The sequence below is a fragment of the Cheilinus undulatus genome, linkage group 15 (genome assembly GCF_018320785.1).
Source record: "Cheilinus undulatus linkage group 15, ASM1832078v1, whole genome shotgun sequence".
In the NCBI taxonomy this organism is placed as follows: Eukaryota; Metazoa; Chordata; class Actinopteri; order Labriformes; family Labridae; genus Cheilinus; species Cheilinus undulatus.
The window spans coordinates 3,750,903-3,776,864 of NC_054879.1; the positions used below are offsets into that span (position 1 = coordinate 3,750,903).

The 25,962-nt window shown below is 38.0% G+C and overlaps 1 protein-coding gene across 1 annotated transcript; it reads left to right on the forward strand.

Moving 5' to 3' along the window:
• Positions 1-685: 685 nt before the first annotated feature.
• On the forward strand, positions 686-25,962 carry ralba (v-ral simian leukemia viral oncogene homolog Ba (ras related)). Its single transcript, XM_041807227.1, has 5 exons — positions 686-794; positions 19,515-19,710; positions 20,143-20,351; positions 22,885-23,062; positions 24,238-25,962. The coding sequence occupies exons 2-5, from the start codon at positions 19,597-19,599 to the stop codon at positions 24,358-24,360; spliced, it is 624 nt and encodes a 207-aa protein (XP_041663161.1). The 5' UTR covers positions 686-794; positions 19,515-19,596; the 3' UTR covers positions 24,361-25,962.

Sequence of the window (25,962 nt, forward strand, 5' to 3'; positions counted from 1 at the left end):
CAGCTTTATTATCCTTTATTCTTTCCAAAAAGAAAAACGATTTTTAAACAACAGATTCTTTCTTTTCTATCTTTTAGGGTGGCCCTACTACCTTTTCATACGTCACTTTTCCAATTTAAATTAAATTAAATTTGATTAAATGTATGTATGTATGTATAAATGGTGGTGGGGAATTTTTTTGTTTGTTTTTATTAACAAATTCAATTTACAAAACATTGTGGCATACATTCTTCACAATGGCTTTTGTAATGAACAGGTGCATTTGGTGCAGTAAAACAAATATATATCTCTTATAAAAGGTAGCGCCAGAAACCATATAAAGTGCAGTCTGAAGATGACACACATAAAACAGGAAGAAGGAAAGAAAAACAAAAGAACAAAAAAATAAATAAAGCTAGGGCTTTCTTTGCAGATCATATTTGTCAATCAAATTGAAAAGATTCATAGCATGTGTACTCTTCATTATCTTAAGGGCTTTAGTGAAGGACAGAAACTCATTATAAAACATATAAAACCTAGGATTTACCTTCATGTATTTGCATTTGTGTATGTAAAGTTTTGCTAGGATGAAGATGTTGTTACTCAAGAATTCATACTCTTTGTTTGGCGGTGGTGGAAATCAAAACACACGCGCAACGATGATGTCATATCCTGTCATGTGCACTTTTACTTCCGGAAGGTGGGGCTTTATTGCAGGAGCGGTTTGTGTTTGGGAAACCAATGAGTCGAAACAGTCTCTGTATGCAGTCATCAAGATAACATCAGCTGAAGGCAGAAATAGGAATCCTGCTTTGGTAAGGCTCTTCACATTTTTAATAGTTGAACATTTCTGTGTTTTTGGGGGGTTTTTAATAGAATATCACAGCAGCACACCTGTTTTAAGGAAGGGGAAGCAACCGATGGACCGAGAGCGGTGGCCGCTTAAACACAAAATAGTGCAAATACTGCCAAATATTAATATTTGAGCTTAAAGGTGATATCTGATGTACAGTCGAATCGTATGCTTCTGTAGCAACGTTAAATTTGGGTCAGATAACGTTAAATTGACGTGAAGTGCTACCTTGCGCTGGTAAGTTATCTTTAGCCTAGCTAAGTTAACATACTCCGTTGTTTGGGTTCCTGAGAGAGCTAAGGTAGGACTTCAGTTACTGGAAGTCTTACTGGGGACTAGGTGAACAAATATGTATCTTGCTTTAATTGTACTGCACCATGCTCCAGTGACGTTGTCAAGTTAGGCAACCGGACTAGTCTTGGTACCAAAGTCCGTGTTTATAAGCTATTGTATTGATGGCCAGCTGCCGTTAGATACCAGCAGTAACGTTAGCTCACAAACTCCACTGAGAACCCAGAAGTTACATTAGTGTCATTTCCTTATGCTTACACCGGAGTTAGGAGTTCTCCTTTTTGGGAGGGGCTGGCCTAAAACTAGCTTGATTTAGTTGTTTTTAATCAACTTGTAATATTCAGTTTGTCAGAACAGTTTCTGCTGAAAAGTTTTCCCCTGGGGAGATGACACACCCCAAACAGCTCATTGTTTCTCCGAGAATATGTTAGTTAGTGGGATTACTTACAGTGCCAACTCTATTTCACACTCAGCAGCACATTTCTGCCCATTTTACATTTTTCTATTCCTATCAAAAGTGTTTATTTTTGTCAAAGGATTATGTTTCCAAAACATGTTAGGGATGAAGCATGTGAAATGAAAACTTAAGAAACACAGGCTTTGAGAAGAGCAAAATAAAAGTTGGAGAGTTCAGTATCCTCCCCATCATTAGTAACATAATCGTTCATTTAATGGCTGAGGAGAGGAAAGTAAAGTTAAGCTGAATGAAATTAGAAGTAACTGCATCATCATCATCATCATCATCATCAGTGAATGGAGCTGTCCTCTGTCTACAGCTGATGTGGCAAAGCTCACTAACACTGTCCTGACATTCCAGTTTCATTCAGCACAACATCATATACTGGGACATTGTCTTGTCGGTCATTTGTCTCTTCCTCGAGTTTTATTTAATTTCCCCTAATCTTGTTATGTGCCAGCCAGGGTTTCCACCTGTGTAGACCAGTGGTTCTCAGCCTTTTCAGCCCAGGACCCCCAGAATAAAGGTGCAAGAGACCGGGGACCACCACTGCACCTGAAGGTGGTTAAACACAGCCAAGCACATTTAAGAATAGTCGTGTGTAGACAAGGCTGTCCATAAGGGGGGATAAAGGGGAGCGCTTTAACCTGAAAAATAACCACTCTCACCAAAGATGCAAGTATATTTTTATTCGTTTGTGGCGTAGATAGCCTTCTTAAAAATGGCTTCAAATCCCTTTTGTTAAAAACAGAAATAAAATGGGTTAAAAATGGCTAGAATCAGTTAATAATGGCAAGAAATGGTGGAATAGGTGGTTGAATTGGATTTTAAAAGTAGCAGGAATTGGTTAGAAGTGGCAAAAACAGGCATAGTGTTAAGGGGAATTAAAAAGTGGCTGAAATGACTTTAAATTGTCAAAAATGTGTTGTAATGGGGCAGAGCTCACAGAGTGTCAAATTTTGATTGGAAAAGGAGCGTACAATAGCAGTTAGAAGGTCTAAATCAGGGGTGTCACACTCAGTCACAGCAGGGGCCGGATTCTAGATTCAGGTCTAACCTGAGGGCCTCACAGGGTCTCCTTTTTACCCATAAACTGTCAACCTTGTTTCACCAGTAATAAAATATGAAAAAACGTAGCACTGATGAGAAACTATTTTGACATTTAAATGGAAAATATGAGATTAAAACACAAACTATTATCTTTTTCCACATTCCTGACTTCTTATCTAAATATTTTTACTCCTTACTTTTTCAGATTTTGTGACTTAACAAGGATTTCTTAAATCACTAAGGATAAGTTCACATTTTTACACTTGAGGAAATCTGCAGACCTCAGACTGATGGGCCAGTTAGACAGAAATATGAGATATTCTTGGGGGCCGGCTTTAACTGTTCCACGGGCCGGATTTGAGTTTGACACCCCTGGTCTAAAGGATGTGTTCTTTGTCCTCATTTTTGCAGTCGGGTTCAACACTTGATGCGTCTGTCTTCCACTAATGCACACGCATTAGCGCTACTTGCTAGCTGAACAGTTACAGTGGTAGGCTCGAGGGCAGAAAACCCTTAACAGGTGTGCCTCTGAACCAAATGGTCAGAGGGAGTCTGCTAGCATTACAGCTCACTTACAGCTCTGCTTCTTTTCAGTCTACTTCATTCACAGCAAGAACATTAAAGCTAAGTTTCTTAACCTTCATGTATAAAAGAGAAAGGCTCCATTTTATCAACATTTGAGGAGCTTATGTTCTCAACTTAATGAGCACTAATGCTTATGCATTTAAGCATGAACAGAATAAATGCTCTGTAATACCTCTTTTTTGCTCTGATGCTCATGAAAGGGAGGATTAAATATGTGGAGGTTATCTGTGATTCTCTGCTGTTGAAAAGAAATATTACAAGAAATCCTAAAAGTTGTGTTGATAACAGGTTTAAATTAGTGGTGGTAAGTGGGCTAGTAATAGGCTACTTGTTTTTAGCCCATCTGCAGTGTAACAGGACTTACACGACTACCGAGTTTCACAGGAAAGGAGTGTCTGCGCTTCAATCACACTGCAGAGCATGTGATGGAGTAAAATCATCTTCAAGTCTAATGACATTAACACATCATGCTACATTTGATTTGCTGCTCAGTACATAGGGAAACTTAATAGGTTCTCATTTTCCATGACTAATCTACATTACGGTTGAACAGCAGTGCCCGTGGCTAATTAAAGTAGCTACAGCATTGCTTTAAATACCTACATGAAAAATGGTGCTAATTATTACTAATGTGTATCTGTTTCCATTAGCAACACTGCTGCCTGGGTCTGAGGATCCTATAAAGATGATGCCAGAGCTCTTTGACATGATGTAGATCTCATGTGTAAAATAATGAACCTCTAAAAACAGGACTTGCTATCACACTATTCATACATTTGTACGTCACAGCCGTATGGCACCACACTGTGGTATTTTCTAAAATCAGATTCACAAATAGTTCTACTATAATCCACTACAGTGATAGTCTAAATCTCTGTAGTTCTTCTTTCTGGGGCTGAAGCGGTGATGAGAACTAACGTGTAGTTTATTTTTAATAATCAGAGTCGCTGATGCTGCAACACAGATCAGGCACAACAAAACCATCAGCTGTTTTTGTACCTGGGCTTATTTAGGTTTCTAAAGTAAGTCTAAAGAACCTATGACTTGACAGAGCTCGCTTAAAAAATGAATAATATTTAGTAGTCATATTCAGCAGCACATGGCACAGGAGTTACTAGCACTAAAAGAAAAAGTCCTGTTCCTGGGCCGGGTGTAAGACATGTTGCAAAATTAATGTGTGTTATATCAATGTTAAACATTTTGTGTATTTATTTTGCCTCCATTTTGATGTCAGACACAAATATCAATTCAAGGTTTATATTGCGGACCTTCAGGTTGCCACCCTATGCCCAGTTAATTCTCTCTTGATGGTTTTTACAGGTCTCAGATGTTAGCTTTGAGGTTTCACAGAAAATCTAAAAGGTTCATTCAATATCAACAGTCAACACTGACATAGGCGTCTGTGAAAAGCTTGCACTTGTTGGCAGGAGTACCTGGGTGCAGCCGAGGACCTCCACTTCATACCGGAAGTCAGAAAATCACTGTCATATCTCGCCTACTGAAAGTCACTTGAACTGAACATCTTCTTTGTTGTTTCCTCCGTGTGTCGCTGCCATGTTAATAGAGGCAAGTCTGCAACATAAGGAAATACAAGTAGATGAAAAATATGTGACTTCAGACTAACAAGCACAGTGATTACATAACATTAATATGAATAAATCGATTTATGATTGAAATTCAAGTGTCACTTTGCACAGAATTGACTTGATCTAAATCTTTTCCTCTGATAGACAACGTAATGCTATGACACCTGTTTACTGTGTTAGCATATCCTCAGCTATTCCCTTTGTCCCTGTTCTTTGTGCACATTTTGGAAGTGTTTGATTTCCCTCTGATGGATGTGGATTTACAGCATCATAAGTTGCACTCTGCCTCCTCTGACTGTGCCACATAGTAGTAGTTGATTACTGCAAAGCTGGATTGTGTTACATTCCCAGAAAGATGCTGTTTACTTAATAGTTTTTGGCTCATAGCTAGCGTATGACATCAGAGGTTGAGAAAGGTCTTGTGAATGAGACGTAACCGGCCCTGCATTCCTCCTTTCTCTGCAGGGACAGTCTGGATGTTTTTCCCTCCAACCACATTCTTATTCTCTTAAATGCCTTTCTCAATACTAAACCTTCAGTTCACTCTTGTTACTGCTTACATGAATCTGAACCGTATTTTATGCACTGCTTTAATTTCTTCCTTTTAGACCTGATCAGGTTGGCTCATATGAAAGAGCTCCCTCTGAGTTTCTGATCAGTTTCTGATCAGTTTCCTCTATTTTGGTGTGCAGAAGCATCTGGGTCTTAAACTATTGGCTGATGTTAGTGGAAGGACTTTGGGAAAAGACTGATGTTAGGCTCTTTTTAACTGTATTAGTCAGTGATTCTGTGTAGACGATGGGCAGATACACGTGTCTGCAAGGCTTGAGTTATTATCTGTTAATTAGTGAATAAAGTAGGGATTAATCTTGACACAAAATGAGGCTTCTCTCCTGCTGGGCTTCTGACAGCACTGTTAGAGTTTATAGCATCGATACGTAAACTTCACTGAGAGTCATTTAGACCAGAGTTGAGCTTCACTGCTTCACACACTCCACTCCAGATGTCTAGCTTTAGTTTCTCCCATTACAGGAAAGTTGGCCGCACACTAGACCACTTCAAAATCTTTACAGATTTTAAACACCAGAGATCACACTAGGGCTGAACAGTTTGAGAAAATGGCCTAATCTTATTGCAGTTTTTTTCCCCCAGTAGTGTGATTGTGATTTGATGTGCGTTTATTCCTTAAGTTTCTCATCTTGTGCATTTTCCATTAACCACAAACAATAAACCATTCTATATTTCAACCAATACAATATCAGAATAAACTAGGGCTGAGCAATTCTGAAAAAATATCTGATTGTGATGATTTTTACGAGGGATGGAGATCGTTATTTTATTGATATTGATCCTCCTTATTGATCCAAGTTCTTATCGATACCACTATTGATACTTCTCTATAGTTGGGTGGAAAAACAAAATGGAGACAGATATTTACACTCAAGTGTTCTTAGCTGAGTAGAGCTTGAGTTAAAAAGCTATAATTCAGTCTGTAACATCACTTTTTATATCCCTCAACACATTGTTCTTATTCACAACTGTATTTAAGGTTTCTCATCACAAACTAAATTTTCCCATTTTATGTGACATTTGAACACATCATAACATATAGAATACCGTCGTCTAATTTACCGAGGTTACCTGAACGCGTCATATTTTCTGTCTTTCAGCTGTTACGTTTGCTAATTAACTTCAATCCTGATTTCTACACTGGATTAATACTTTTAACAAACAGGACTGTCTCAAAGTTTTGGAGCACTTTTCAGCATTTATCTGAGCAGCTGAAGAAGAAAACTGTCCTGAAGCAGCTGAAGTGAGGGATATAAGAGCCTGTTATGTTTGCATGCGACTCACAGGCAGCATCTTTTTACTCAAGCCAACAGTTGAAGGTACCACACTCTGGTCTAATGTGATGCACAGTCTTGATGTCTTTAGTTGATGTTCCCCTTGTAAGAACTGATGTAGCTGGTTTTACACCAGTTATATCTTTCAATGACGTTACGTCACAGAGCCTGAGACTTGATAGCAGTATCGATAAGCTGAAACGTTATTGATTTTTTTCGGGTATTTCAGAAACACAGAACCGGGCCCTTATGGACCCGGGTTTTGATCCCCATCCCTAATTTTGACTTGTATTGTCAAATGAACATCCCTTACTGTTTTGAAGGGAGTGGTCATGTGTATGTCATCCTCATATTCAATCAGAAAAACATACAAAAGTGAAGAAAGTAGGATTTTTTTGTAGACTTGTTAAAAAAAAAAAAACGGCATTTGAATGATTGCATGCTATGTAATGCATAACAGCCCTGCAGGGACAAAGTTTTAAACTGGTATTTTGACACAAACTCCAGGTTAAAAATGTTGAACTTCTGCGATTTAAGAATTGTGATTTATTCTAATTTTTGATCAGTTGCCCAGCCCTAGATCACACCACAGACATTTGGGCAGTTTGGAATGATTTTTAGCACATACTCCTCTGAACACGTGCATGGACTCGAGCAGATCTCAAAACTACACATCCCCAATTTCACAGTAAGGACTGCATGCACATGAGAGCTCAAAAGTGAATCAAATGTGAATTCAGATGAAAAACAAACAGGAATGATGATCAAAATCCTCAGCTAGCTCTCCTGCAGACCTTATTCTTTCAGCATGAGAAGAGTTTAGGTGAAATCCTGGCTGGGATAAAGCTGTAGTTGTGCTCATGTTTAGGAGCTGTAAAATCTGCAACATTCAGTTGTGTCACTGAGGCCTGCAGGATTATGGAACAATCAACATCCTGGTTATTTTGATTGGTAGTGAGATCACGATTACTCATGATTCAACAAAATCTGCATCATTATTGAACTTAAAAACACTTAATACTTTGAAAAACAAATTGTAAATGAAAAGAAATGAAGAAAAAACAAATCCATAAAAAAAGATTTATAATGCACTGAATGAATAAAAAGAATGACTTTCATGGCCAAATATGACAACAAACACTCAAATATTTTCCACATTACAAAGTGAGGGGAACATTGCATAGGGCACAGTAACAGTTTAATCTGTGATTTTGCTTTTGTGATCATGTGAAGCTGAAACTGGATAGAAATTATGATTCAATAAATATATTTTTTTAACAACCCAAAATGTGATCTTCCCATGATCAAAGAAAATACAGCTGTTTGTAATTGTGTTCAAATGCAGACTCCATCCATGGAAAGCTCATTGTGACTTCCCCTGAAAGATGTTTTATTTTATCTGTTAGCCTCTGCTAGCTGAAGGCTGTCACATACTCTGTAAATGCTCCATGCTTTATGTGTGGTAACAATGCTGCACTATTAAAAATAGTTTAAAAACAAGTTAAGGTTTGAAAAGGAGAAGCCTATACCCTATAAATTGTGTTTTGTTATATATCATGTCCTGTGCACATATGGATGTTTATCATTTTAATCCTCACTTCACCAGTCTGCACCTCACACTTCACCTTCTCCCACTCATCCTCTCCTTTTCTCTTCATTTCTAAGCTGCTCTGCTGGTGAAATTCAGAACACACAACTCAACAGTTTCACTCATGTCTAAACAACAGGTGATCTGCATGACATCAGACATCTCCATTTCTTGTTGCTTTGTTTCGCTGTAGCTGCTGACTGAACCTCGATAAATCAGAAATAAGTTTCTCTTTTAAAACGAGCATTTTTTTAAAGCAGCAAGTGAAGTACTCCAACTGTTAGAATAAAAGCAATGCAAGGGACAGTTGGTAAAACATCCTTTGTCTTAATTATCATAATTAACTGAATTACCTCCTAATGCAGCCATAGTAAGCTACTCCATTTCTTCTGTAAGGACTGGGAGTCAAACTGCGACCAGGACCCTTATTACGGCCTGGGTTGTGGTCCACGTTAACAAATGAGGGACACCCCCCTTCATAGGCTGGGGTATTATAAAGGATTAGGATGTGTTTTCTTTGGAAACAGTGCAGCTTTTAATGCTTTCAAAATGAATTAACATCTTTAACTGCATGAGAAAATATGAAAATGGGAAAAGAAAAAGAGAAACAGTCTTCAACTGGTTTAATATTTTTCAAACACTGTTTTGTTTCAGACCCACTTTTAGCCGACTGAAAACTAACAGAGAGTAGTTATAGTCGTGTTTTATTGGTTTTATATTTGTATTATTTAGTTAAAAGATAACTCCCACTACATTAAATAGTTCATTTTAGGCTGTAACTTAGATACATTATAATGTTTGCCTTTTACTAAAATAGGAACAATTATATTTCTCAGTGAGAATCAGAAAACATGAAAACCACACTAAAAAGGAACTGTATAAAAATCAGCCGATTCTGTGTGGCTGCAGTAGGAGGGATGGTACCACTGAGGGGGAATCGTTCCCTCCTGCTTAGTCCCATCAAAGGCTCAGCTGTGCTCTACCCTGACTCAGGGTTCTTAGTATGCTCTGTGGGTTGCCTCTAGAAAAAGTGTCTTGCTTCAGAAAAGTATTTTTAAAATGAGCTAAATCGTCTCCTTACCTCCACAGGCAGCAATCTTCACCACTTCTCTAACAAATGGAGTAGAGCTGTTGTTTTACCAGCTATTTTAATTTGGAAAATTGAATGAGATTGATGGTGGTTTTAAAAAATGCAGCAACAAAAAATGACCCCTGGACACCCAGAACAAGCTAATCTAGTTTATTTTATTATATACAACGGCACACTGACACACACCAAAAATAAACACATTGGTAGTCATGAAAAGTGAAATAAGATTTTTTATAGAAAATATACCATAATAAAATAACTTTGATTTCTCATGAATAATCCAGAATAAATGTCTGCAGTGATGCTGCTTTTTCATAGTTTCCTGATTTTCCAATTTATGACTTTTAACAAGCATCAACGTTTGTGTAGTGATATGTGATGGAGTGATGATCCGTGGGTTGGGATGTGAGAAAAAAACTTGTTCCAAGTTATTATGCAAATGACATTTTTCTCTGATTTTCCTAAATATTCAATGCAAATGATAGTCAGTATAATTTCGAGTCATCAGCTGTTAGAGCGTAATTTAGATTTTATCAAACAAACCTCCAGATGATAACTTTTTTTTTTCAAAATGAAAACATCAAAATGCACTGTTCCACCTTATTTTGCACAATCAAAAGCAACTCAATCAAAAACATCTTAACAGGCCAAGTTTTATGTTAACATAGGAGCCCTTCTTTGATATCACCTTCACTATTCTTGCATCCCTTGAACTTGTGAGTTTTTGGAGATTTTCTGCTGGAATTTCTTTGCAGGATGTCAGAATATCCTCCCAGAGCTGCCGTTTTGATGTGAACTGCCTCCCACCCTCATAGATCTTTAGCTTGAGGATGCTCCAAAGGTTGAGGTCAGGGGAGGATGGGGGCCACACCATGAGTTTCTCTCCTTTTATGCCCATAGCAGCCAATGACACAGAGTGATTCTTTGCAGCATGAGATGGTGCATTGTCATGCATGAAGATAATTTTGCTACAGAAGGCACGGTTCTTCTTTTTGTACCATGGAAGAAAGTGGTCATCAGAAAGTCTTTCTACTTAAATACTCTGTAACAGACTTAAATACTCTTTATAAAGTATATACTCTATATACTTTCAACCAAAGGTCTGACCAGCCATTTATGAACTTCACATGATTTAAGATGCTTTTATTAAAACTCTGCTAATCTAATTATACCTAATGCTGGTACCTTCAGCTAACTGCTTCAGGAGAGGGGAGGACTCCTCATGTCTGCTGCTGGGTCATAGCATTGGTGGTTATCATCCGATTCCAGACAGACTCCTTCCTCCTTATCTGCTCAGATTGGCTGAGAAAAGTGCTCTGTAAGTTTGTAGTGGGTCCCATCAGTTGTAAAGTAATCCAGTGCTGAAGATCAGCAGGATAGATGTTAATTAACGCAGCTAAGGGTTGATGATGAGGTGTTAAAGGTCGGCTGGGGAATTTGAAGATTAGAAAAAAAGGGTATCACTATGTCAGTATATCAGTAAAAATACATAACCAAGTATTTGAAAGATCTCTTTCAGTATTTTATTCATTGAAGGCCTTCTGGAAGGAGGTTGCAGCATTATTCATAATTTTATTGTATTCAGCCTATTTATTTTAATATATTTAATTATGGTACTAAAACATACCAGACCTCGGCTTCAAAACTGAGGAAGGTACTGAACCAACATTTTTCCATACTGTTACACCCTTAATAAATAGACCTAATAACACTGGAGGCGCTCTGATTCCAGGACAGATTCTGATCTCTGATTTTGTATTTTTTTCCTCATCTGACTTTCCATCATCATCATTACTGATGAACTCTTTTCTTGAATGCCTTAGCTGTAAATTGCTGTTAAATTGTGTGTTGTTGATTGCTCTGCTTTAGATACACCAACCATCAGATGTTGAAATTCCATTTCTGTATTACAAAGGTCCATTCTTACACACCTCATGGCTGAGATGACTCATCTTAGATCTGTTGTTCTCTCCCCACTGTGATTTATGATGAAGACAGGCTCAGGAGTGAATACTCTCTTTACATTAACCATCAGGCCCTCTTAGAGCCCTTTTATGACTTTTCGGTTGTATTTTTTGCTTGTACTTTGGCAGTTATTATGCTAAGATGACGATATTTTACAAAGATGTTCATTTTTTAATGAATTTTTGAAATTTCATTCACCACACTGTGTTGACAGAATTTCCACTGTGTAGACAAAAAACTCACGCTCTCCCTCCTAAAGCCCTTTTAGGCCTCATTGACTACCATTAAAACCACTTATTTTCATTCTACTGCCACTGTAATACAGAAATAAGAAAGCCTGTTAATTTCTCTGTAATCAGTCATTCAGAGGTAAATATTTTCACACCCAAAAAATGCTGCCAAATTTCACCATTTTTCAATGTTTGCAGAGAGGCATTGTGGGAGATAATGACCTTGTTTTGATTGATAGGATATATCAGTGACTGTAGGCCAGTGGAATTAATTATTTCAACTAAAACTACTTTGGGTGTTTTCTATGGATGTCAGAGTCTGGTGAAAAATTAAAATAATGAAAATCAATTCACATTTGCCATACATGATGAGGACTGGAGTTAAGGACCAAAAAAAAAAAAGTTTTTTCATTCATTTTTAATACTTTTAAATATATCCAATGTCCTGAAAGGGCTTTAAGAGGGAGAGGGAGATTTTTTAAGGGAGGGCCTGAGGGTTAAAAGCTGTCCTGAAAACGTTGAGGAACGGTCGTAAAACTGTGCAGGTTTAAACCTCTCATCTCTCTTTCACTATTGAGACTACAGCGATGTCTTTAGTTCAGCCTTATTTCTGATGAAATTTCTATCAAGGTTATTTTCCTAATCACTAGCTTTAAGCTGTCTTCACCTCAGCATGGTAATGCAGGGTATTATAGGTGTGGCTACTTACTGACCAGTCCCACTATGAACTACCAATCAGGATAGTAGTGAGGTTATTACAGCAACACCTTAGCAATACTCATAGACTGGTAACAAGGGAAACTAAGGAAATGACACTATGTTTAACACCTTTGTGACTCATAATTTAACTCGTGGGTACTTTGAAGGTTAAATATACTCTTAGGATGCAGTTTTACAGGCAGGTTATACAGTGATGTGCATGCATGAATGCCTGGGTGAGGAGATGCATTGCTTTTTGCCTTATTTTTCAGTTGTTTTTTTCACAAAGTGAGTACTGCATATTCATACTTGAGGCTTTTCATCTGTGGTTCGATGGTAGCATCATTATTCCTCTACTTCTTTTATACATTCTTTGGATTACACGCAGAAAGAGTTTTGATCTGCAGCTGGTGCATTTCTGAGGGAGTTGTGTTGTCAGCAGCAGATCTACAAAGGGTGGATCTGTTTAGATAAAAGGAGAGTAAACAGTGAGAGTAAGGGTTTAGAACATGTAATGTGCATATGGCATGAACATCACACTTTTTAAGAGAAATTTCACCACAATCTTCTCTCTGAAAATGACCTTGCGACCCTCTGTTGGATAATCCCCAAGCACGAGTGCAACACCAGTACTTCTATTGATTCACACCCACTCAGGCCATTTTGGGTGAGTCAGTTTACCAGAACTGATGATGTGAGAAACAGCCACATGGAGCAAATATCGTTCTCAGTTCTAAGGAATTTGAAAGGTTGCTGTCAGGCTAGGAAAGCCCCCTGCTTTGGGGAGAAGAAACCCCCTAATCCCTGTGGTATGCATAAATGTATTAAGCAGATGCATGAATATTGTGAGGTGTAAACTAAGCTCAAGTGTAAAATCCTATATGCCAATTCAGATTTGGTGAAGACTTGCTCTAAGAGTCATTTTCTTCAATTTTACTGAATTGAATCCACCAGATTATACCTTTTTGGTATTGTTAGCACTACCTGGCAGTTTGGTCCTCAACACTTTGGTGTCCTTAAATATGCTCTGAATATGTCCACAAAGATGTATAACAGTTGGCAAAATAGTAGATGAGATGCACAGTAATAGAAATGTGCCTCAGTCCTACATTACTGCATGCACAGGGTGTTCTGTTATTTTTTTTTCTGCTCCAGTTTTTCATCAAACTGTCTAAACTTTTGCAAGATAAACTTTTATCTAAATAATGAATGCTACTTCCTGCATGAATGTGAAAATTTATTCACACATTAGTCTCACTACTTTACTTTCTATGTTGATTGCCCTTGGAAACAAATTGTTGTCAGCAGCCAGTGAAACTCAAAATCTAAATTGACCCTTTCTCCAACACTGTTAAGCTCATAGTTCATGGAGCCTACAGCAGATATCTTAATAAAAAGACAGATTTGTCTTTTGAGGTTCTTAAGTTGAGGAACTCAGTAGGCAGGTGCAGATCTGTGAGTAACCCTTACTTTTTTTTTTTCTTTTCAAAATTCTGAGGAAATACAGTCATGGACGAAAGTATTGGCACCCTGCATTTTCCAGAAAATACACAGTTTCTCTCAGAAATTGTTGCAATTACAAATGTTTTTGGTATACACATGTTTATTTCCTTTATGTGCATTGGAACAACACAAAAAAGCAGAAGAAAAAAGCCAAAATTGACATAATTTTACACAAACCCAAAAATGGGCTCGACAAAATTATTTAGTTGCACACCGTTGGAAAAAAATAACTGAAACCAGTCTCTTCCTATAACCATCAACAAGCTTCTTACACCTCTCAACTGGAATTTTGGACCACTCTTCTTTAGCAAACTGCTCCAGGTCTCTCAGACTTGAAGGGTGCCTTCTTGCAACAGCAGTTTTGAGATCTCTCCATAGGTGTTCAATGGGATTTAGATCCGGACTCATTGCTGGCCACTTTAGAACTCTCCAGCTCTTTGTCTCCAACCATTTCTTGGTGTTTTTTGAGGTATGTTTGGGGTCGTTCTCCTGCTGGAACACCCACGACCTCTGACTCAGTCCCAGCTTTCTGACACTAGGCCCTACATTGCAGCCCAAATTTTTTGATAGTCACCAGATTTCATGATTCCTTGCACACAGTGCAACATGGCGCCCAGTGCCAGAGGCAGCAAAATAACCCCAAAACATCTTTGGACCTCCACCGTGTTTGACTGTAGGTGCTGTCTTCTTTTCTTTGTAGTAGAATGACGTGCTTTTCCAAAAAGCTCTACCTTAGTCTCATCTGTCCACAAAATGTTCTCCCAGAAGGATTGAGGCTTACTCAGGTACTTTTTTGCAAACTCCAGTCTGGCTTTTTTATGTCTCTTTGTCAGCAGTGGGGTTCTCTTCGGTCTCCTGCCATAGCCCTTCATCTCATTCAGATGACCACGTATGGTCCAAGCTGACACTTTTGCACCCTGAGTCTGCAGGACAGCCTGAATTTGTGTGGAAGTTGACTGAGGATGTTTATCCACCATTCCAACTATCCTGTGTTGTTCTTTTGCCAGTTTTTCTCTTCTGTCAATGTCCAGGGAGATTACCCACAGTTCCATGGGTTACAAACTTCTTGATTATATTACACACAGTGGACAAAGGAATTTCTAGATCTCTGGAGATGGTCTTGAAACCTTGAGATTGTTCATATTTTTCCACAATTTTGCTTTCTAAGTCCTCAGACAATTCTGGGCTCTTCTTTCTCTTCTCCATGCTTGGTGTGACACACACAGGCACACAACACAAAGGCTGAGTCAACTTTTAGACACTCTAACTGGCTTCAGGTGTGATTTCTAGATTGCCAGCACCTGTTACTGCCACAGGTGAGTTTAAATGAGCATCACATGCTTGAAATAAAATGATTTACCCACAGTTTTAAAAGTGTGACAATCATTTTGTCCAGCCCATTTTTGAGTTTTGTGTAAAATTATGTCAATTTTGGCTGTTTTCTTCTGCTTTTTTGTGTTGTTCCAATGCACATAAAGGAAATAAATGTGTGTATACCAAAAACATTTGTAATTGTAACAGTTTCTGGGAGAAATGGTGTATTTTCTGGAAAAAATCCAGGGATGCCAATTCTTTCATTCATGACTGTACAGTTTTTCCTCATAAAAAATCTGTTCTAAAAAATGGGTCAAGCTGTTATCTGAATTTAAGGAAATTGATATTTTACTATCTAAATAGATGTACTGAAATCAATCTAAAAGTGACACACGCAAAACAACTGTTTTGTATTTCAACCATTAAGATTTTCTTGTCCAGTAGGTTTTTCTTCTACCTACCACCTTGGCTGGCAAGTCAAATAGTCAGTTTTTGACCCTGACTGCATGCACTATTGTTGATTGTTCCAAGTACCAACACTGTATTTTAGAGGAGTTATTTAGCATCAGGGTTTATTTGGATAAGGGACCCCTGTGCATGATTGCACATTTTCTGAAAGGTGTGTAGTTGTGTTGCTCTTGTGTGTGTATATCCTTTCCATGAGAACTTTCACTGGCCTCGTTACTGATAACAAAGACAGGAAGAGCACAGGTCAGACTTCACTTCTGTTACAGAGAGAGGAACTATGATGCCACATCCTCTGCACCAGCAGCTGTCACACGATAGTTTTCCATGGTCATATCAAGCTCTCAGTGACTTGTTCTTGCTGAGTAAGCTTAAGTAAAATGTGGGGAGAGGTTTATGAATAAGACCCCGGATCAGCTCAGTGCAGCCAGACTTCCTGTGAGGAGGGGGAAAACCTTTGGAATGAAAGAGATGCAACACATATGTTAAATAATCCCTGATATGACTGCATTAGTGCCTGATAGAAGGTCAAAGCAACACCTTCTGAATTAATTTTCCAGACCATCACAGTCAGGACGCCCTGGTTTGGTGCATTCAGTCATATGATGAATATATGATAAAGAAAAAGCAATATTGACACCCCAACCCTGGTGGTAATGCTTGTAACTATTTGCTAATGCTAATGAAGAAGAGTCGGTAGACTCAACAACACACATGAAGAGAAAGCTCAATATAGAGAGGCAGGATGGCATTTACGGTTCTGTTTAAGGTTAATTTATCATGTTTATTAGGTGTAATGTTTTTAAAGCTAATTCTATGGATTTGCTGCCCTCTTTAGCCAAACATGTAATGCCCATTCAGTCTGTTGTCCTGTCATTATAAGGCTTTTTATAGCAGATCATTGACTTGTTTAAACCTGTCCTGTGATCTGCTGCTTCCATACAATCATTCCCTGTCAAAGATGTGCAAGTTGAGACAAGGCAGGCATTTACCCTGCAGCCAATTTACTCTGTTCAAAGTGTCTGACGCTACAGATATGGAAGTCAAGTGAAAGCAATTAACTTTAAGCTCTCACCCTCTAAGGGCAAGGTCCATATAGTGCAGATAGATGGCCAATGATGTCCTCCTCCTTTTTATCGAGGTTAGCACATGATGCCCTTTTTTAATGCATTCCTAAATGCACTCTTGGAGCAGAGAATGATGGCTTCATTACTACTAATCTGCTGCAATGACATTTTGATGGTGTACTTAAAAAGATCTTGGATTCATGAGTAGGCAATTTGGCACTTTAATGTGAAGGGTGGGGTTTAGGATTCTAGATTTGTTGGAGCGCAGCCTAGAGTCTTGGCACAGAAAGTTACTGTCATAGTGAAAAGCTGTTAAATAACAAAAGCCATCTGTCCCGGCACACTTTACTCTACATCAGGGGTCCCATACTCAAAGTGACTTGGTGCCGCTGTCAGTCCTGTCATCTTAAAGGAGGGCCACTTTAACTTTCAAAGGTGGGACCATCCGTACGGCTGTGTTGTACATCAACATTTAAATAGTACTCTTTTATTAACTACTTCAGAAAATATCAACACTCTGAGTACTGAACAGTGCTCCTACTCTGACTGTTTTCTTCATTCTTCTTTGTCTGAGGTGCTGAGACAGCGTTCATGTGCTGCTCTGTGTGAGACCAACTGGATGAAACTTTCATCTTGTAGTAATAAAAAGACTGGCACAGGAAGATGGCGTTAGACTCCAGTCAAATATTCACTCCTGGGGGTGCTGAGGGTCTTCACTGAGCCAAAGGTCCAGATATCACTGTTGGAAAGAAAGTCCAGAAGAAATAAGAGATGTGTCACCTTATTTAAATCTACTGCACTTCTTTTCTGTTGAGCCTACATTCTTCATCTGCTCCACCTCATTTTATACTAAATGTTACATCTTATACTACCAATATTGCAATTGCAATTTGATATGCTATTATTCCTTAAGCTCCTCATCGTGTGTGTTTTCCAACAAACACAAGCAATAAATCATTATGTATTATAACCAGCACAATATTAGATAAAATAAGGGCTGAACAATTTTGAAAACATATCTAATTGTGATGATTTTGACTCGTATTACAAATTGCATATAAATTATTGTATTAAAGGGAATGATATTTTTTGTCATCATATTTAATCAGAAAATGTACAAAAATGAAGAAAGAAGGATTTTTTGTAGAGTATTCTTAAAAATGGGACATGAATGATTGCATGATATGTAATGCATAACATCTCTGCTGCAAAACAAAAGTTTTAAACCGGTGTTTTAACTCCAATTTAGGTAAAAGAATTATTGCAACTTCTGTGATTAGTAAATTGCAGCAGGCCATGTTGTGATTCAATCAATTAATTTCCCAGCCCTAAAAAGATTTGTTTCTACATTTTCTTAGACAAAAATTTAAATACTACACAGATTAATGTACTATAAAAACAACAGCATAATGATTAGCCACAGGGTATGGAACCAACTGTCATGACTGTTAAATAATGGATTTAAAAATATACTAATTATGACATGTTTAAGACTTTCAGTTGAACTCAGTCACTTTTTTAGATTTTTCATTAGATTTTTCACGGGCTCTGTGTTTCCTATGATTGGCCTTATATTCCATTTATTTTTTATTTATTTGTTGTTGAGAAAAAACAGGAACATTTTCAACTATGATGGCCTTTTAAGGAAGGATTGGTATGGGTGTTGAAATAATCCCAACCAAAATAATCAGATTTTACTGATTTAAATAAATGGTGTTGTCCATCACTAGCAAAAACACGTTTACATTTGTTGTAGCTGCAAGTGCATCTTATGTTCTGTAAAAATAATTGTCACTTTCCTAACTTCTGATGAAAATGTGGAGCTGAGCATGTTAGTCTGTGCTTTTATAAAGCAGAAAAGGCCAAAAAAAGAAAATCTAGGTTGTTAGATGACCGATCATAAATGTCCCTCAGTATCTGGCTGATCTGCTCCACCACTGTGATCGCTGACAGAGACGTAGTGTTGAACATTCAGTTTACAATAAACTCAGTTTGATGCATAAGCAGCTCTTTCATTTATGGAGATTAGAGATGCACCAATCATGAAAGTAAGGACTGTTACGAATACTTTATATACACATAAGAATTCTTTATATATAAATAACAATTTAGCCAATACTGACACCGGTGTTTTTAATGTTAGTTTTGGTGTAATGCTCACGGTATGTCAACTTATTTTCTCACATTTGAATATAAAAGTGGATTATAGTTTGCCCAACAGGCCATTTTTAGTGCCCTGTAAAAATTGTATTTTGATGAAGCAGTTAGATATACCAGATGCGAGCACGTGTTTGATTGGAGCAAACAGATACACACTAATTATCTTTTCATGCCATCATTTCATGGGAATTTTTCCCATAAACACACTCCTAAACTCTCCGAGTGCTTTTCTAGTGATGAGCTATAAAGCAGTCATAGGCCACTTCTGTGTGAACATCCAAGTGTGCAGTTTGTTGACCATTAAAGTGGTAAATAGTGTTAGACCAGTGTGAACTGCTGCCAGAAGAGAAAATAATCCTGTATGTTATGTGTAAAGTCCAGTGATGAGGCTTGAGATCATATAAATTTATTACAGCAAATCTTTGCATATAGGGCAGGTAGAATTTCTGCTAAAGTAAAAACAAAAAATCCTGTAGTGTCGATCCTTTTTTTTCCTCATACACTTTCATTTTTAGTTTTGAACCACTGCCCAGACACCTGCATTCAACAACTTCTCAGACTGTCCCAGACATGCCATGTTTCTTAGCTGAGAGAAATCTAGAAAAAAAAAAAAACACACGCCAGATTGTATTAAGTTTTGACATCATGGTGGACCAAAATAAAGTACAGTAGAAACTAGGAGGGGTGGGAGGAGGGCCAGAAGTGGCCTTTAGGATGGCAGTTTGAACCCCTAGCTCCATAGAGTTTTACTGTTGATACTGAAAGTCCTCTCCTTTTGTCATTCACAGGTTGTGGTACAGAGCCTCCAAGTGCAAAGAAGTCTATGTGTGTGTGTGTGTGTGAGAAAGTGACACATAGAAGAATCCAGTGATGGCTACCAGTAAAAGTAAAAACCAGAGCTCTCTGGCTCTGCATAAGGTGATAATGGTGGGAAGTGGAGGTGTAGGGAAGTCTGCTCTCACACTGCAGTTCATGTATGATGAGGTGAGTAAACACATCCAAATGTTTCTGATGTTCTAATCCTGTGTTACTGAACTGTTTAAATCTAAGTCAGCAGTTCCTTTGTAGGATTTCTTTTTCTAAACATTTAATGTAAAGTGAATTATCCGGGTCAACACGGTACATGAAGCAGTGCAGCTGTTACAAAAGAAAGAACACAGTGGTACCTGTTCTTTAGTCTTTCATTTGTTTGATGGCAGATGCTGCTTCGCTTTGGCAGTAAAAAGTTAATCGAGAACAAAATAATCATGGTTTGCAATTAATGCATTAATTCGGCCCTGATGTCTTGGTTATGCTTCAGTCTTGTATAATGTAAGCATTTTCACAAAGTGGCTCATGCTTTTTGTATTTAAATCCCATTCGTCTCGTGTTTTACGCTATAATACTTCTACAGAATTGTACTTTTTTTATTCACAGTTTGTGGAAGACTACGAGCCGACCAAAGCCGACAGCTACAGAAAGAAGGTAGTGCTGGATGGGGAGGAGGTCCAGATAGATATTCTGGATACAGCTGGACAGGAGGACTATGCTGCCATCAGGGACAACTATTTTCGAAGTGGCGAGGGCTTCTTGTTGGTCTTCTCTATAACAGAGCATGAGTCCTTTACTGCCACTGTGGAATTCAGGTACTCCAGCTGACCACATCTGAGTCTGTGTAGGTGTTGTGAGACTGTTAGCATTTAAACAATGAGCCTGACTATTTTTATGACTGTCCAGGTTACTTTGACCCTTGCTGTGACAGTATTGTATACTCTGATACACTGAAGCTCAAATCAATCAATTAATTTTTGTTTTGCATCAATTCATAACTGAAGCTATCTCAGACACTTTGCAAAGAGGGCAGGTCCAGACCGTACTCTCTGTTGTGGCCTATTATAATAGATTAGGGTTTATATTTAATACTATAATTAGACTGTTACTGTTAGACACTGCCAACAAATATTTAACATTTTCCTTTTCTAATTGTATTAGATCACAGTCAGTCATCGGTCAGTTAGTGTATGATCTCCTCTTCCTCTGCTTTGATGGCTTGGGTCTGACTGAAGGACCAGGTTTATCTGCAGGTTATTTAAACAGAAAGAAAAGCAGGGTCACATCAGCATCCCTCTGTCCATGTATTAGAGAGGTGTATCATCTTAGGTCAAATGTGAGGATTCTTAGGATGTTGTTTTGATAGTTTTTGCAGCTGATGCTGTTTTTGGTTTTCTCTTTTATTTTTGGACAGCAGCGATAAAGACCCTTGTCCATGTGTTGATTCAACAACTGCATATTAAGTGGCGCATTTCAAATATGATTTATGTTATTTAGTTAAAAATCTACGTGTAAAGTTAAAGAGTAGAGATATAAGATCAGGCAAAGGTAGACCAGTAATGCAGAGGAGAAGAAGAAACTCTAATGTGTATTAAGAGAGGAGAGGTGTAGAAATTCGACATATTGAATTTGTTTTTGAACAAACACTGAAATAAATATAAAGGGGACAAAGAAGGGGAAGGGCTTACTCCAGTGTTTTTCAAAGTGTGAGGTGGGCATCCCCTGGGGGGGCGCCCCGGAACTTCAGGGGAGGTGTGGAACCATAAACCAGAAGAAAGGAGATTTTGTTTACTAAGTTCTGCTGTGTGTGGGGCAAACCAGCTGGGGTTTTCCTGCATTGGTCTTGGTGATACTCAATGCCCACAGTGTTTCATTTGCAAAGATGTAAAAGCTAATGACAGCATAAGGCTGTGTGAACCCTGGCATCATACTGAGACAAAAGCACCAAGTCTAGTGATCAAACAAGGCAAGGGGGATTTTTTTTGACAGGAAGTTAAATGAATTTACGTCAATGAAGGTAACTGAGACATTTAGCAAACATTTAGTGTTGTAAACACTAAGACATCATGTGCAAAAGCAGAGTTTTTGAACCAACAATGATCAAAAATGAGGACCAGGCACGGCTGAAGGTGGAGGATGATCTGCTGTTATGCAATCCTACATCATCTGCATAGATCCAAACTTAAAGTTCCCACTAAATTAGAGCATAATAATCAGGTCTTTTATACAACAAGTTCAATACTGAAACTAAAACTGATTGCCTGGGTAAGATAGGTGTTTAATATGCAAACCAGAATATTAAAATGTTTTAAAGTAAAAATGTTTGAAGATGAGACTTCAATTTTTGAAAATAAATTTGTTTACATTTTTTAAAATCTTATTTCTACAGTGGTCAGGGTCCATGGAATAAATAGTTTTCTCCTAGGGGAGGCTCACTCTCCCACACTTTGAAAACCCCTGGCTCATACTATTGTTAAAATTTTAAATTCTTCATTGGGCTGATGTCTACTGAGTTGGGTTACCAAGATTTTTGATTAATAGAAAAACTATTTCATTTTCATGGCAAGCACTGTATTGTCATGGCAGAAGCACCAGGCCTTGACCAGGGGATTTTATTATGGAGGTCTTGTAATCTACAGATTTGACTGATAGTGAAAAATTGGTTATTGAGCATTCGGGAGCAGTTGCTTTTTATGCTTAGAAAGTAAAGGGGGGTCATAGGCTGCTTTCCAAATTATAAAGTGGAATTTAATATTATTTATAATCATACATTTTATTTTATTGAAGAACAAATATTGTTAAAAAGAGTAGTTATCAAGTGATATTTGTGCTTAAAGTGTAAGTAAACCCTCAGCTCAGAGCTAACCCTAACCCACTTCAGAAATTTGAAAAATGCACAAAAATGGGCAGTTTGGTACTGAGAGGAGGGAGGGGAAAAGGACAGGGTTTTCCAGATGAGGCAGGAGTGACAGTGACATCCCCTTGCCAAAAAATGACACAAAGTGGATCCCATGTCACTTATTGATCAGTCAGAAATAACACCAGTGGTGATGTTTTATCATAGTTCAGTCAGATACTTCAGTTACAGCTGAAATTTGTTTAAAGTGTTAACTACCTCGTAAAAAGAAAGTAAAATTTATAAAAGCTACCTAAAATATAAGTTTTATTCATGATGCTTTATGCAACATGGTGCACTTTATCCTCCTCAAAGGAAGGTGGGGTCCCCGATCTCTGAAGCTGTTATGTTGGGGGTTTGTGAACCCCTGCTCTAGGGCAAACTCTTTTTCTATACACCATTGGTGCTTGTTCCCTGATTAACCCAGAAGATGCTTCATTTATGTTTTGAAGGGAGCAGATCTTGCGGGTCAAGGCAGAAGAAGACAAGATCCCTCTCCTGCTGGTAGGGAACAAGTCGGACCTGGAGGAGCGGAGGCAGGTGTCTGTTGACGAGGCCCGAGGAAAGGCAGAGGAGTGGGGTGTCCAGTATGTGGAGACATCAGCCAAAACCAGAGCCAATGTAGACAAGGTATACCTATAAAAACTCTACACCACTGATCATCAACTGGCGGCCCGGGGGCCGCATCAGGCCCCCTAAAGCTGCCTGTCCAGCCCCCGAAAGATCATTAAATTTAGAAAAGGAGGACAAGAAGATGTGGTTTTAAGACTATCCTTTAGCTTTAAATGTCTACAGCTGATAAATCCATCCTGCAAACAATGAATATTGAAATAGTTTGAGAATGCCTTGACATTTGATTTGTTTTTACAGAAATTTACTGTCATAATAAGTAGATATTTAAGGGTTAAGGTTGGCAGAAGTGCTGCAAAAATGACCAGATAAAGTGGTGAAAAGAAGTTAAAATGTGGCAAAAATTGGTTAAAGAGGGAAAAAGTGGCAAAAAATATCCTAAATTTGTTGCAAAGACAAAAATAGTTCAAAAAAGTAATAAAAATTGGTTAAAAATAGGCAAAAATAAAAGAAAATTGGCAAAAATGGATAAAAGAGTAGCACTGAGAGGATAAAACATACGGGACAAGTGGTTGAAAGGGGTTAAAGAATGGCAAAAATTGGGTTAAAGGGGCAAAAAGTATTAAAAATTGGTTAAAGAGGCAAAAATACTTTATAAATAGCCAGGCAAATTAGTAAAAGGTGTTCAAGAGTGGCACACAAGCGAAATAATCGACAGAAAAGTTGCAAAGAGGTTAAAAAGAGGCAAAAATTGAAGAAAAGTGGCAAAAATGCATAAGAGTGGCACAAAGGGGATAAAACATGCAGGTAAAGTGGTTTAAAGGGGTTTAAGAGTGGCAAATATAGGGTTTAAGAGGCAAAAAGGGGTTAAAATTAGTTAGTACTCATGTTAAATCACAATGCTGGAGGGCCCATTCCCTGTGATTCTCAGGGGCCCAGCCAGCTCTGTTGTCAGGCCTGCTGCATGATAGATAATAGGGATAGGTCTCACTGGTAATGATTAAAATGTCCTGTGCTTTGAAAGAAAATACAAATACTACTACAATAATATGTTAACCAGACCAAAATCTTCATTTAGTTTTTGTGTATTTGAAAGTCCTGGCCCCAGAGTTCTTGTCAAGAGTAAATCTGGCCCTTGTGCAAATGTACTTGATGACCCCTGCTCTACACTGTGCATCACTATGAACTGATACATTGCTCTTATTTAACCACCTGCTTTTTTCCTCTCTCTTCAGGTATTTTTTGATCTGATGCGGGAAGTACGAGGCAAGAAAATGTCTGAAAACAAAGATAAGAATGGAAAAGGAAAGAACAAAAAAAATAAGAAGAGCTTCAAGGAAAGATGCTGTTTACTTTGAGCCATTGATACCATCTGTTAAATTGTGAAACGGGGCTGAGGCTCCATGCCATTGTAATTTAGAAGAAAAATGACCATGTTTTTATATCTTGTTATAGTTTAGTATTTCGAACAATCAAAACAAACATTTTACATTTTTAATCAGTTGTAAGTTTCTGTTGACTTGGATGTTAACCACTGTTGGGACTCAGAAGCAGTGTTTGATTGGCTTACAGTAAGCCAATGACCAAACTGCCTCTGTTAATTTGCTGCTTAAGCCATTCTCCACTGTTCAAGTCAGCCATTATACTGCCTTTGACTTTCATATTTTACACAACATTGTGGTCTTTGTTTCTAAAACAGTGCCCTTATTTTTTTATGGTATTTTTTAACTTGCATTATTCTTCATTCTGTTATCACAGACTCCTTGGATCTACGTTTCTGTATCTGCTTTCTAGGAACTTTAATGCTGCTGTTTATCATATTTATAATCATCTATGATAACCCCTTCAGCCAAAATCTTTGCCTGAATCAATAAAGATCAGAGCATCTGACACAAACCACTGAGGCAAAGTGTAGAATGGCTGTTCAAAATTTGAAATCTACTTTTGTGCCGTCAAGGCTGCTGTTGTTTTTTTTAAATAAGGACTCTACAAGGACTTGTGTTCTGAGTTTCTGACTATATAAGATTCAGACAATCAGTGCAATCAGAGGTCCTGCTGCCAAACAGGGTTTTCGATTACACTGTCATCAGGCCTTACATGATTACAGAAAATCAATCGAAAGATTCCATTTTCCAGGAGGACTGCAACAAAATATCATTTTGACTCTGCATCCAAAATGACCCAAAATGTATCTTAAGGTCATTTATGTTTGACATCTGTCAAGATAAGGTCATGGTTACTAGTTTTTAGGTGTCTGTGAGTGAGCAGTGGCTATAAAGAGACTGTTTGCTGTCGTGTTTTTATTGTCCTACCTTTCTCTCAGTGCAGAGCCCTCCATGTTTTTATTGTCCTACCTTTCTCTCAGTGCAGAGCCCTCCATGTTTTTATAGTCCTACCTTTCTCTCAGTGCAGAGTCCTCCATGTTTTTCTTAACTGCTGGAGTTTGCAGTCTGTACTGGTACAGCTGTGGACGATCCAGGAGGCCATATTGCTTTTGTCCATGATTTCATTGTAATCATATTTTATTTTGATTGGTCTGTTAAACATGCACTACATTTCTGATGCCTTCGAAGCTGATTTAATACATTATGGGGGTTGACAGGTTTTTGAGCATTTGGTGCCAACAAAACAACTTAAGTTCAAACTGAGTGTGGAAGAACTCTGTGTGTGTGTGTGTTTGTGTGCGTTTTAAAAAAAAGAGTATGTGAATTTCTTAGAAAAAACCTACAACCCTACCCTTGTCTGTGGAGGGAACAAACTACTCTGCTGTTTCGTAATCAAGTGCTGCAGTAAATGAGATGTTTTTAACACTGCCAAAACACATTTTTGTATTAGTGTGTTTTGTATTAACCATTTTCTTTCACTTCCTGCTGATGTGTTTGCTTTATTCTCAGCAGCAGCTGTGTTCCTGAATAAATATTTTCTTCTTTATAAATTCTCCACATGTGTTTATTTTGTGT